Consider the following 13,169-nt stretch of genomic DNA (forward strand, 5'->3'; position numbering starts at 1 on the left):
TATCTACTCTACCTACTAGACAGACAGACAGTTACCTATCTACTCTACCTACTAGACAGACAGTTACCTATCTACTCTACCTACTAGACAGACAGTTACCTGTCAACTCTACCAACTAGACAGACAGTTACCTATCAACTCTACCTACTAGACAGACAGTCAGTTACCTATCAACACTCTGACTGTCCCAAATGGCTCCCTGTTCCCTATACAGCCCTATAGTCGCTGGTCAAAAGTAGTGCACTATTGCTGCTTTTCAACTCTAACATCAGTGTTACACTAGTCTATACACCCTAATGGTATACTAGGGAAATTGTGTTTCCATAGCTAGGGCTGACGTTGAGGACTTGTGAGAAGGTGCTTTGTGAGAAGGTGTTAAAGTCCACAGTTTGTCATTGTTATGTAAATGCCAGCTGAAAAGTACCAGTGGCCTGGCTTTGGCCCCAGGTGAGAGCAAGTCCGCCGGAGCCATGGCCCAGTGGGACACGGGTGCCGGCCTGCTTAAGGCTTCCAAATGGTTCCCAGCCAAAACAATTAGGAAGAGTTAGTGCATATATTATGATACCATGAAGTGTATTCTGGCTACGGCTTCTCTAAATGGACAAACAGTACTATTGTGGCTTTTTTCTAGTTTTTCAAGCAAAGGTTTTTTAAGGGAGTATGCGAGCACACTCATTCAGTTCGCCTAGACGACTTCAGGCTAGCCACCAGCTGAACTGAGGCATGCTAACGCCTTCAGATGGAAACAGAACATTTTGGGCCTTTTGGGTAAAACACTGTATGGAAATGTGTCATATACAGTGAGGGAAAAAAGTATTTGATCCCCTGCTGATTTTGTACGTTTGCCCACTGACAAAGAAATGATCAGTCTATAGTTTTAATGGTAGGTTTATTTGAACAGTGAGAGACAGAATAACAACAAAAGAATCCAGAAAAACGCATGTCAAAAATGTTATTAATTGATTTGCATTTTAATGAGGGAAATAAGTATTTGACCCCTCTGCAAAACATGACTTAGTACTTGGTGGCAAAACCCTTGTTGGCAATCACAGAGGTCAGACGTTTCTTGTAGTTGGCCACCAGGTTTGCACACATCTCAGGAGGGATTTTTTTTACCCACTCCTCTTTGCAGATCTTCTCCAAGTCATTAAGGTTTCGAGGCTGACGTTTGGCAACTCGAACCTTCAGCTCCCTCCACAGATTTTCTATGGGATTAAGGTCTGGAGACTGGCTAGGCCACTCCAGGACCTTAATGTGCTTCTTCTTGAGCCACTCCTTTGTTGCCTTGGCCGTGTGTTTTGGGTCATTGTCATGCTGGAATACCCATCCACGACCCATTTTCAATGCCCTGGCTGAGGGAAGGAGGTTCTCACCCAAGATTTGACGGTACATGGCCCCGTCCATCGTCCCTTTGATGCGGTGAAGTTGTTCTGTCCCCTTAGCAGAAAAACACCCCCAAAGCATAATGTTTCCACCTCCATGTTTGACGGTGGGGATGGTGTTCTTGGGGTCATAGGCAGCATTCCTCCTCCTCCAAACACGGCTAGTTGAGTTGATGCCAACTTTTTTCCCTCACTGTATAGACAGTCATTTGGGACTTGAGCGTCTCACTGTAGAATTCCCCCTATCACCTGGGCGATGTTCATTTAACATTTACATTTTAGTCATTTAGCAGACTCTCTTATCCAGAGCGACTTCCAGGTGCAATTAGGGTTAAGTGCCTTGCTCAAGGGCACATCGACAGATGTTTCAACCAGTCGGCTCAGGGATTCGAACCAGCAACCTTTTGGTTACTGGCCCAATGCTCTTAACCGCTAGGTTACCTGCCGTTCAATAGGGCACACTGTAGCTACAATGTTTTATAACGGAAAACAAAAACGAAAAGTTTTTCTTGTTAGACAAATTCACTTAGTACCTCGGACTACCTCACAATTTGAAAGTGTTTCAAAACGTTTTCTCCCTACTGGACACAACCCGGGTATTTATGAGGTTCCCTGTTGACATTTCTACATTTAGTGTCTTCCATCCCGGTTAGGTTTAATAATGACTTCTATTCAGATGAAACAAGACTAAAAGAGTTTAGGAGGTGAAAAGAATAGCTAGCCAAATAGGTGATTAAACGGGCGTTTCTTGGAAAAGATTCCAAAAGGCTTTGCCACCACATCTCTTCTGTTAGGTGTCTGGCTCTGTAATGGCAAAGCGCTTCATTTCAAAGTAGACTGCTTCTAATTTATGGTTCAATGGCCTCTAACTTCAATACCTGAAGTTGTGATGTCAGACGATGTTGAGGGATGTGATGGAACATGTCATCCCTGAAAGAGATGGGGAGGTCTTCTCGTTAATCATTTTAACCAAGCGGGGGTGTCACTTCTCAGATTGTGTCATAAACCCCACAGTGCATTTCAATGATGGATTATTTAACCTGCCCCGCACCCCTTCCCTTGCTTCTGCACGCAATGACAATCTCTTCCTGGAAGAGAGAGAGAGGATGATCTATCATTCAGTGTAACTCTGCCAAGCTGTTCTTTCTATTCTATCTACTGTCATAGATAGATGGTTCCCCTGGAGTCCTCATGTCACCCCTGGACTACAGGGATGGATGGGTGAATAGATGGTTCTCCTGGAGTCCTCATGTGACCCCTGGACTACAGGGATGGGTGGGTGAATAGATGGTTCTCCTGGAGTCCTCATGTGACCCCTGGACTACAGGGATGGGTGGGTGAATAGATGGTTCTCCTGGAGTCCTCATGTGACCCCTGGACTACAGGGATGGGTGGGTGAATAGATGGTTCTCCTGGAGTCCTCAAGTCACCCCTGGACTACAGGGATGGATGGGTGAATAGATGGTTCTCCTGGAGTCCTCATGTCACCCCTGGACTACAGGGATGGGTGGGTGAATAGATGGTTCTCCTGGAGTCCTCAAGTCACCCCTGGACTACAGGGATGGATGGGTGAATAGATGGTTCTCCTGGAGTCCTCATGTCACCCCTGGACTACAGGGATGGATGGGTGAATAGATGGTTCTCCTGGAGTCCTCATGTCAACCCTGGACTACAGGGATAGATGGGTGAATAGATGGTTCTCCTGGAGTCCTCATGTCACCCCTGGACTACAGGGATGGATGGGTGAATAGATGGTTCTCCTGGAGTCCTCATGTCACCCCTGGACTACAGGGATGGATGGGTGAATAGATGGTTCTCCTGGAGTCCTCATGTCACCCCTGGACTACAGGGATGGGTGGGTGAATAGATGGTTCTCCTGGAGTCCTCATGTCACCCCTGGACTACAGGGATGGATGGGTGAATAGATGGTTCTCCTGGAGTCCTCATGTCACCCCTGGACTACAGAGATGGATGGGTGAATAGATGATTCTCCTGGAGTCCTCATGTCACCCCTGGACTACAGGGATGGATGGGTGAATAGATGGTTCCCCTGGAGTCCTCATGTCACCCCTGGACTACAGGGATGGATGGGTGAATAGATGGTTCTCCTGGAGTCATCATGTCACCCCTGGACTACAGGGATAGATGGGTGAATAGATGGTTCTCCTGGAGTCCTCATGTCACCCCTGGACTACAGGGATGGATGGGTGAATAGATGGTTCTCCTGGAGTCATCATGTCACCCCTGGACTACAGGGATGGATGGGTGAATAGATGGTTCTCCTGGAGTCCTCATGTCACCCCTGGACTACAGGGATGGATGGGTGAATAGATGGTTCTCATGGAGTCATCATGTCACCCCTGGACTACAGGGATGGATGGGCCAAGGAAGGCCCCCCCCCCCCCCCACTGCTGTCTGTCACATTACCAATATGTCACTATGACTGCTATTAATTTATCTATATCTCCTGCCCTCTGAATCACAAACTACAATCTGTAGGACAATTCATTACTGTCAATCAAACTCTTTGTCCGCAAAGGGAATAGGGTGCCATACTGGGGTGCCATTTGGAACACAGCCATACTGATCTTTTTAGGATTATGACTGACGTGTTGTTGATTGAATCTCATCTCTGAGTGATTCCTCCTCTAACCTCTGTGTGTATACTGTCTACACGTCTGTCCATGTTGTTGATTGAATCTCATCTCTGAGTGATTCCTCCTCTAACCTCTGTGTGTATACTGTCTACACGTCTGTCCATTAACATTGACTGAAATTCATCTCAGAGTGACTCTATAGCCTAAGTGTGTGTCTACACGTGTGTCCCCTGACAGGGTATCATCCAGAAGATAGCAGACATCCACAAGGTGAAGTGTGTTTCCTGTCTGGGCCTGCGTCTCAGCCACCTGCGCTCAGGAAACATCCACTGGCTGCACCCCGACATGGGGGTGTCCCGCGTCAGGGAGAGGTACGAGCTGCTCCACCCTCAGGACGAGTGGAGGTAAGAACTAGGACAGAGACATACTGTATGAAGCTATATTTACACTGCTGATCCCTGGTCCCAGTTCTGTCCGTGTGTGCTGTTTGACCAACTCCTATTGTCATTGTTGCGTTGGCAAGACAGCACAAACTGATCTGGGAGCAGGCTACATAGACACGTTGAAATACTGTATAAAGCCATATTTACACTGCTCTGTATGTCACCTTAAAAGCCTTGACGCTGCCCCCTTTATGCATATTGGCTCCATGTAATTCTGCTTTAATATAAATATTCAAACAATTCCTATGAATACCATCGTCATAATGCATTATAAGCGCATGTACAGCACCTTATGAGCTTTGCATAACTTAATTCATAACTCAATTATATGAGTAAGACATCCGGGCTACAGCCTTGCCACTTGAAACACTTGACCGTGCTTAAACTGTCTAACTAGTGCTCACTAGCTAAAATGGCAGATTTCCTAGGCCTGTTTTTTGGAAGAGAAAATATGGGAACGAATTTGGTTGTTTTAATGGATTCAGGCCAGTGGCAAAGCCAAGGGGCTAAAATATGTCATGGAACGAAGTGACCTTGTTACTAGGGAGATGTGTGCAGTCAGTGGCGTTGCAAGGCGCTTGGTTATTTGATCAATGTAGTAAGGGGATGAAATCAGGATTTATGTGCCTTGTTTTTTCAAATGGAAACCCACGGATGGGGAGTTGGGCAGAGTTGCAACAGAACCGAAAATCAATTGTTGCCATCCTGTTAGTTAGGCCGAGCGGCCTTGAATTTCCTTCCAATGTGCCTGCATAAATCATCCTGTTAGTTAGGCCGAGCGGCCTTGAATTTCCTTCCAATCTGCCTGCATAAATCATCCTGTTAGTTAGGCCGAGCGGCCTTGAATTTCCTTCCAATCTGCCTGCATAAATCATCCTGTTAGTTAGGCCGAGCGGCCTTGAATTTCCTTCCAATCTGCCTGCATAAATCATCCTGTTAGTTAGGCCGAGCGGCCTTGAATTTCCTTCCAATCTGCCTGCATAAATCATCCTGTTAGTTAGGCCGAGCGGCCTTGAATTTCCTTCCAATCTGCCTGCATAAATCATCCTGTTAGTTAGGCCGAGCGGCCTTGAATTTCCTTCCAATCTGCCTGCATAAATCATCCTGTTAGTTAGGCCGAGCGGCCTTGAATTTCCTTCCAATCTGCCTGCATAAATCATCCTGTTAGTTAGGCCGAGCGGCCTTGAATTTCCTTCCAATCTGACTGCATAAATCATCCTGTTAGTTAGGCCGAGCGGCCTTGAATTTCCTTCCAATCTGACTGCATAAATCATCCTGTTAGTTAGGCCGAGCGGCCTTGAATTTCCTTCCAATCTGCCTGCATAAATCATCCTGTTAGTTAGGCCGAGCGGCCTTGAATTTCCTTCCAATCTGCCTGCATAAATCATCCTGTTAGTTAGGCCGAGCGGCCTTGAATTTCCTTCCAATCTGCCTGCATAAATCATCCTGTTAGTTAGGCCGAGCGGCCTTGAATTTCCTTCCAATCTGCCTGCATAAATCATCCTGTTAGTTAGGCCGAGCGGCCTTGCATTTCCTTCCAATCTGACTGCATAAATCATCCTGTTAGTTAGGCCGAGCGGCCTTGAATTTCCTTCCAATCTGACTGCATAAATCATCCTGTTAGTTAGGCCGAGCGGCCTTGAATTTCCTTCCAATCTGCCTGCATAAATCATCCTGTTAGTTAGGCCGAGCGGCCTTGAATTTCCTTCCAATCTGCCTGCATAAATCATCCTGTTAGTTAGGCCGAGCGGCCTTGAATTTCCTTCCAATCTGACTGCATAAATCATCCTGTTAGTTAGGCCGAGCGGCCTTGAATTTCCTTCCAATCTGACTGCATAAATCATCCTGTTAGTTAGGCCGAGCGGCCTTGAATTTCCTTCCAATCTGCCTGCATAAATCATCCTGTTAGTTAGGCCAAGCGGCCTTGAATTTCCTTCCAATCTGACTGCATAAATCATCCTGTTAGTTAGGCCGAGCGGCCTTGAATTTCCTTCCAATCTGCCTGCATAAATCATCCTGTTAGTTAGGCCGAGCGGCCTTGAATTTCCTTCCAATCTGCCTGCATAAATCATCCTGTTAGTTAGGCCGAGCGGCCTTGAATTTCCTTCCAATCTGCCTGCATAAATCATCCTGTTAGTTAGGCCGAGCGGCCTTGAATTTCCTTCCAATCTGCCTGCATAAATCATCCTGTTAGTTAGGCCGAGCGGCCTTGAATTTCCTTCCAATCTGCCTGTATAAATCATCCTGTTAGTTAGGCCGAGCGGCCTTGAATTTCCTTCCAATCTGCCTGCATAAATCATCCTGTTAGTTAGGCCGAGCGGCCTTGAATTTCCTTCCAATCTGCCTGCATAAATCATCCTGTTAGTTAGGCCGAGCGGCCTTGAATTTCCTTCCAATCTGCCTGCATAAATCATGCTTCCGCAGAAGCAGGCTGAAAACCATCCATATGGCGTTCCAATGTAATTAGGCCTTTATAGGCTGAGATACATGTTTCCTCCTGTCTCATCACTGTTATTGGAAGGGAAATTAGACTACAATGAGAGATTCGCTGACAAAGTCAACTGAGAAAGTGTTGAGGAGGATAGTAATTAGAGAGGACTGAACTATCTGTTGATGTGATCTCAGTTTTTGATGTTGGAGCCTAATGCTGATAGATTCCCTTCTACTCCTGACTGAGTGGAGATATGGAGAGAGAAATGCCATATCAGAGATAGCAGAGCAATGTCTAGACAGCTTTTATTTGGGTGATATTTCAGACTGTACTCCCCCTCACCTCTGCTTCCTTCATGGCCAGACAGGGCAGGGTGTTGACATGTTTGGGAGGTAAAGGACGTGTTTTAGAACTTTATCCAGCCTTCCTATAAACTACTGTTCTCTGGGCAGGTTGCTTCTCACTCACCTTATTATAACTGTGTGTGTGTCTGTGTCTTCAATTCTGAAATGTGTCCAGCTGGAAGAAAACATTTGAATAATGTAGCAGGCCTAGTTAGATGTTCCCAAAGACTAAAAACATGACAGGAGGCATTTCATGACTCAGTTTAAACCCTGGCCACCTGTCCTTCTCAGAATTATATATGAATCCCAACTGTGATGCTCACAAATCACGATGGAACATAACTGTTCTGTGAATGTTCTAAGAATACTCAATGATACAATACCTTCTACCTCGCAGAACAACCTGTTCTGTTCCTAAGCAGCATTGTATTTGCATAGGACGGTAGGACCTACCATTGAACACAGTGAGATAATGCATGCTTTATACTGTAGACCACAACCACCACAGCAGAGCTCATTCTGTCTGTCCCCACCTCATCTCAGTCAGGCATCAGTGCAGAAGTAATGGAGCTAAATAATACAGAGGAAATGAATTGACTGTGTGCTATTGTTAGTGGTTCTCTGGTGAAGTTAGCTCAGGGGATACTCAGTGACTGTGCTGCTCATTCATTATGAAATAGTCTCTTTATTCAGCCTTAATTCCTTCTGGCGATAGAATAAGCCCTGTATCGTCAGTAATAGCAACAATAAAACACCATTCAGATGCTGTAGTTGTTTAACACAGGAAGTAGACCTATTGCAGTGTCCATTTGTTACATTTCTGTTGTTTAGAGCATTTCAATGCCTGCATCCCAAATGGTTCCATGTTCCCTTTAAAGTGCACTACTTTTGACCAGGGCCCGTGGGGGCTATATAGGAAATAGGGTGGCCATTTGAGACGCATCCAGTGTCAGACCACATGCTATGTGTCTCATTAGCCTTGCATTCCAAACGAGGCTGTACAAGGCCGTTGAAAGGAAGAATGGATAATGGATGGATATCTGTGTGGGGGAGGGGGGGGGGGTTGACCTCGTCTCAATGCTTTCATGCCATGGAGCGTGTTACTGCTTATCTTTCTGTGTCTTCGTTGTTGAGCTGGTGAATGGTGCGTAGGTTATACAATAAAAGCAAGCGATTGATACATTAGGAGAAAATGATCCTAATTTACCTTATTGTCGAAGGGAAATGTATCTTGAACATTGGATCTCACAGTCGTATCAATAGCTTGTTCATGGAAGACACATTCTAGAACACTGGTTCAATGGAAGTGTTGACAGACCAGCAGACACACTAAAATACTCATTCAATACCCATGACACTGTCCTCAAGCCATTCATACAGACATCAAATTAATGACTTGCCTTTTACCCATAGAATCACAATGTACTGCGTCATGTACCTTCCACTGGCTGCTGTTCTATTATCTCTCTCTGGTGTAGATCACAGCTGAGTAGAAAACACCAGAACTACATTCAAAGACCATCTGATCTGATATGACAGAGCCGGGACAGGTTTTCTCTAGTCAAAGACTTTGTAATTAGAAGGAACAGGCTTAGAACAGAGTTTGAACAAGCAGCTATTTCAAGCTGTTCAGTAGTTTATTTCACCTTGTAGGTTGATCAGAAGGCTGTGGCTGGATGTTATAGTTATTCCAGGAATGATCATTGAGGTCTCTCCCTGCCAAAGATGATGATGATGTCTCTGCCTGTATAGGGCACTACTTTTGACCAGGGCCCATAAGGTTATTTTCAAACAGTGCACTATGTAGGTAATAGGGTGCCATTTGGGTCGCAGACTCAGTCTCACTGATCTCTTTTTTTATCTTTTTTTTTATCCCCCTTTTCTCCCCAATTATGTGGTATCCAATTGTTAGTAATTACTATCTTGTCTCATCGCTACAACTCCCGTACGGGCTCGGGAGAGACGAAGGTCGAAAGCCATGCGTCCTCCGAAACACAACCCAACCAAGCCGCACTGCTTCTTAACACAGCGCGCCTCCAACCCGGAAGCCAGCCGCACCAATGTGTCGGAGGAAACACCGTGCACCTGGCTACCTTGGTTAGCGATGAGACAAGGATAACCCTACCGGCCAAACCCTCCCTAACCCGGACGACGCTAGGCCAATTGTGCGTCGCCCCACGGACCTCCCGGTCGCGGCCGGCTGCGACAGAGCCTGGGCGCGAACCCAGAGTCTCTGGTGGCACAGCTAGCGCTGCGATGCAGTGCCCTAGACCACTGCGCCACCCGGGAGGCCCCTCACTGATCTCTTTGATCAGCTCCATATGAAAGAATCCTCTGGGAAAGTACAGAATAATTACAACGTGCTGACTTGTACCTTACAGCTTACACATTCACAGCGCTGTATAATAACACACAGAGGTTGTTAGATATCAAAACAGCATTTGGTCTGTCCTAACTCTTCTGTATCAATGTGTTCCTTTGGAACCTTGTTTCTGAGTTGTCCTTCGTCCTCGTTAGCATCGAGCTAACCACATGGCATTTCTTTCTCCACAGGTATGAGCTACGGATACGCTACTTGCCAAAAGGATTCTTGAACCATTTTTCAGAAGATAAACCTACACTGAACTACTTCTACCATCAGGTGAGGAAATAAACCATAATCAGATTGAGTTAAAACTGTCAGGTGTGGACAGAAACCATATTCAGATTGAGTTGGGACCGTCAGGTGTGGACAGAAACCCTATTCAGATTGAGTTGGGAAAGTCAGGTGTGGACAGAAACCATATTCAGATTGTGTTGGGAAAGTCAGGTGTGGACAGAAACCATATTCAGATTGAGTTGGGAAAGTCAGGTGTGGACAGAAACCATATTCAGATTGAGTTAGGACTGTCAGGTGTGGACAGAAACCATATTCAGATTGAGTTAGGACTGTCAGGTGTGGACAGAAACCATATTCAGATTGAGTTGGGACCGTCAGGTGTGGACAGAAACCCTATTCAGATTGAGTTGGGAAAGTCAGGTGTGGACAGAAACCCTATTCAGATTGTGTTGGGAAAGTCAGGTGTGGACAGAAACCATATTCAGATTGAGTTGGGACTGTCAGGTGTGGACAGAAACCATATTCAGATTGTGTTGGGACCGTCAGGTGTGGACAGAAACCATATTCAGATTGAGTTGGGACTGTCAGGTGTGGACAGAAACCATATTCAGATTGAGTTAGGACTGTCAGGTGTGGACAGAAACCATATTCAGATTGAGTTAGGACTGTCAGGTGTGGACAGAAACCATATTCAGATTGAGTTGGGACTGTCATGTGTAGACAGAAACCCTATGCAGATTGAGTTGGGACTGTCAGGTGTGGACAGAAACCATATTCATATTGAGTTGGGACTGTCAGGTGTGGACAGAAACCATATTCATATTGAGTTGGGACTGTCAGGTGTGGACAGAAACCATATTCAGATTGAGTTGGGACTGTCAGGTGTGGACAGAAACCATTCAGTGTTCTTCCGTCTCTGTTTATCAGAGAAATACACTATAGTGTATTATGATTTTTTTCACAACAGGTAGAGGACAATGTGTGACAACGTCAGCTGGCTATACTTCAACTGGCTGCAGGCTATATAAACTCTGTTAAATAGCTTCTGGTGACAGTGAAACGGCCTTGCTGGGGTGGTACAGTGTGACTGAGAGTGCGTTATATAGCTGTCTGGGCTGCTGGCCAGAGGTTCTTAGAGAAGAAACCCACCAGAAAGTCCAACAGCTGAAAGCTGTGTGTGGCTACAGTCTGGTAGCATCACCTGCTGGGTGATACGAACGGCAGCCGTCCCCTGCTGGGTGATACGAATGGCAGCCATCCCCTGCTGGGTGATACGAACGGCAGCCATCCCCTGCTGGGTGATACGAACGGCAGCCACCCCCTGCTGGGTGATACGAACGGCAGCCATCCTCTGCTGAGTGATACGAACGGCAGCCATCCTCTGCTGGGTGTTACGAACGGCAGCCATTCTCTGCTGGGTGATAAGAACGGCAGCCATCCTCTGCTGAGTGATACGAACGGCAGCCATCCTCTGCTGGGTGTTACGAACGGCAGCCATTCTCTGCTGGGTGATAAGAATGGCAGCCATTCCCTGCTGGGTGTTACGAATGGCAGCCATCCTCTGCTGAGTGATACGAACGGCAGCCATCCTCTGCTGGGTGTTAGGAACGGCAGCCATCCCCTGCTGGGTGTTAGGAACGGCAGCCATCCTCTGCTGGGTGTTACGAACGGCAGCCATTCCCTGCTGGGTGTTACGAACGGCAGCCATCCTCTGCTGGGTGTTACGAACGGCAGCCATTCTCTGCTGGGTGATAAGAATGGCAGCCATTCTCTGCTGGGTGTTACGAATGGCAGCCATTCTCTGCTGGGTGATAAGAATGGCAGCCATTCTCTGCTGGGTGATAAGAACGGCAGCCATCCTCTGCTGGGTGTTACGAACGGCAGCCATTCCCTGCTGGGTGAATTGAATGGCAGCCATCCCCTGCTGGTTGAATCGAATGGCAGCCATCCCCTGCTGGGTGTTAGGAACGGCAGCCATCCCCTGCTGGGTGTTAGGAATGGCAGCCATCCCCTGCTGGGTGTTAGGAACGGCAGCCATCCCCTGCTGGGTGTTAGGAACGGCAGCCATCCCCTGCTGGGTGTTAGGAACGGCAGCCATCCCCTGCTGGGTGTTAGGAACGGCAGCCATCCCCTGCTGGGTGTTAGGAATGGCAGCCATCCCCTGCTGGGTGTTAGGAACGGCAGCCATCCCCTGCTGGGTGTTAGGAACGGCAGCCATCCCCTGCTGGGTGTTAGGAACGGCAGCCATCCCCTGCTGGGTGTTAGGAACGGCAGCCATCCCCTGCTGGGTGTTAGGAACGGCAGCCATCCCCTGCTGGGTGTTAGGAACGGCAGCCATCCCCTGCTGGGTGTTAGGAACGGCAGCCATCCCCTGCTGGGTGTTAGGAACGGCAGCGATTCAACATATAGAACCACCTAGAAATGAATAGACATTGATGGCTGATGTTCTGGTCAGAGGTGATAGGACGGCCACCTGCTGCTGTTAAATAAAAGCTTTGGTGTTTTCTCTCTTAGAGATCTGAGGTAGCCTCAAGTCTCGTGGCTCATTAAAGTCCATGTGAGTTGGACCCATCAGCTGCAGCTCAGTCAGACTAACTAATTAATAATATAGTCATATAATATATGTCATTTAGGAGACGATTTTATCCAAAGCGACTTACGCGTGGGTGGTCCAGGGAATCGAACCCGATATCCTGGCATTGCTTTACCAGCTGAGCATCTGATGACAACCACAAGTAACTGGGACCTCTTTCCATCTACCTATTCCTGTCTTACAGTAGATTCACAATGCTAACTACACTACCTGTCACTACTTTAGTAGTTCTCTCTGTCATGGAGAATGACTGTGATGATGTTTCTCAGGTCAAGAGTGACTACATGGAGAATGACTGTGATGATGTTTCTCAGGTCAAGAGTGACTACATGTTGTCATGGAGAATGACTGTGATGATGTTTCTCAGGTCAAGAGTGACTACATGTTGTCATGGAGAATGACTGTGATGATGTTTCTCAGGTCAAGAGTGACTACATGTTGTCATGGAGAATGACTGAGGATATTTCTCAGGTCAAGAGTGACTACATGTTGTCATGGAGAATGACTGAGGATATTTCTCAGGTCAAGAGTGACTACATGTTGTCATGGAGAATGACTGTGAGGATATTTCTCAGGTCAAGAGTGACTACATGGAGAATAACTGTGATGGTGTTTCTCAGGTCAAGAGTGACTAAATGTTGTCATGGAGAATGACTGTGATGATGTTTCTCAGGTCAAGAGTGACTACATGGAGAATAACTGTGATGGTGTTTCTCAGGTCAAGAGTGACTAAATGTTGTCATGGAGAATGACTGTGATGATGTTTCTCAGGTCAAGAGT

At 46.8% G+C, this 13,169-nt stretch overlaps 1 protein-coding gene across 4 annotated transcripts in view; it reads left to right on the forward strand.

Annotated features, from left to right (window-relative positions):
- LOC120048831 (focal adhesion kinase 1-like) overlaps positions 1–13,169 on the forward strand; it is a 146,601-nt gene that overhangs the window by 43,678 nt on the left and 89,754 nt on the right. For 3 of the 4 annotated variants that reach the window (XM_038995095.1, XM_038995094.1, XM_038995093.1), the window contains 2 exons: positions 4,217–4,383; positions 9,751–9,838. In XM_038995095.1, the coding sequence (XP_038851023.1) occupies positions 4,217–4,383; positions 9,751–9,838 (255 nt within the window). Of the gene's footprint in view, positions 1–4,216; positions 4,388–9,750; positions 9,839–13,169 lie in introns of those variants that run through there. The other variant, XM_038995096.1, reaches the window with a different exon arrangement.

Source organism: Salvelinus namaycush, chromosome 5 (genome assembly GCF_016432855.1).
Source record: "Salvelinus namaycush isolate Seneca chromosome 5, SaNama_1.0, whole genome shotgun sequence".
Lineage (NCBI taxonomy): Eukaryota > Metazoa > Chordata > Actinopteri > Salmoniformes > Salmonidae > Salvelinus > Salvelinus namaycush.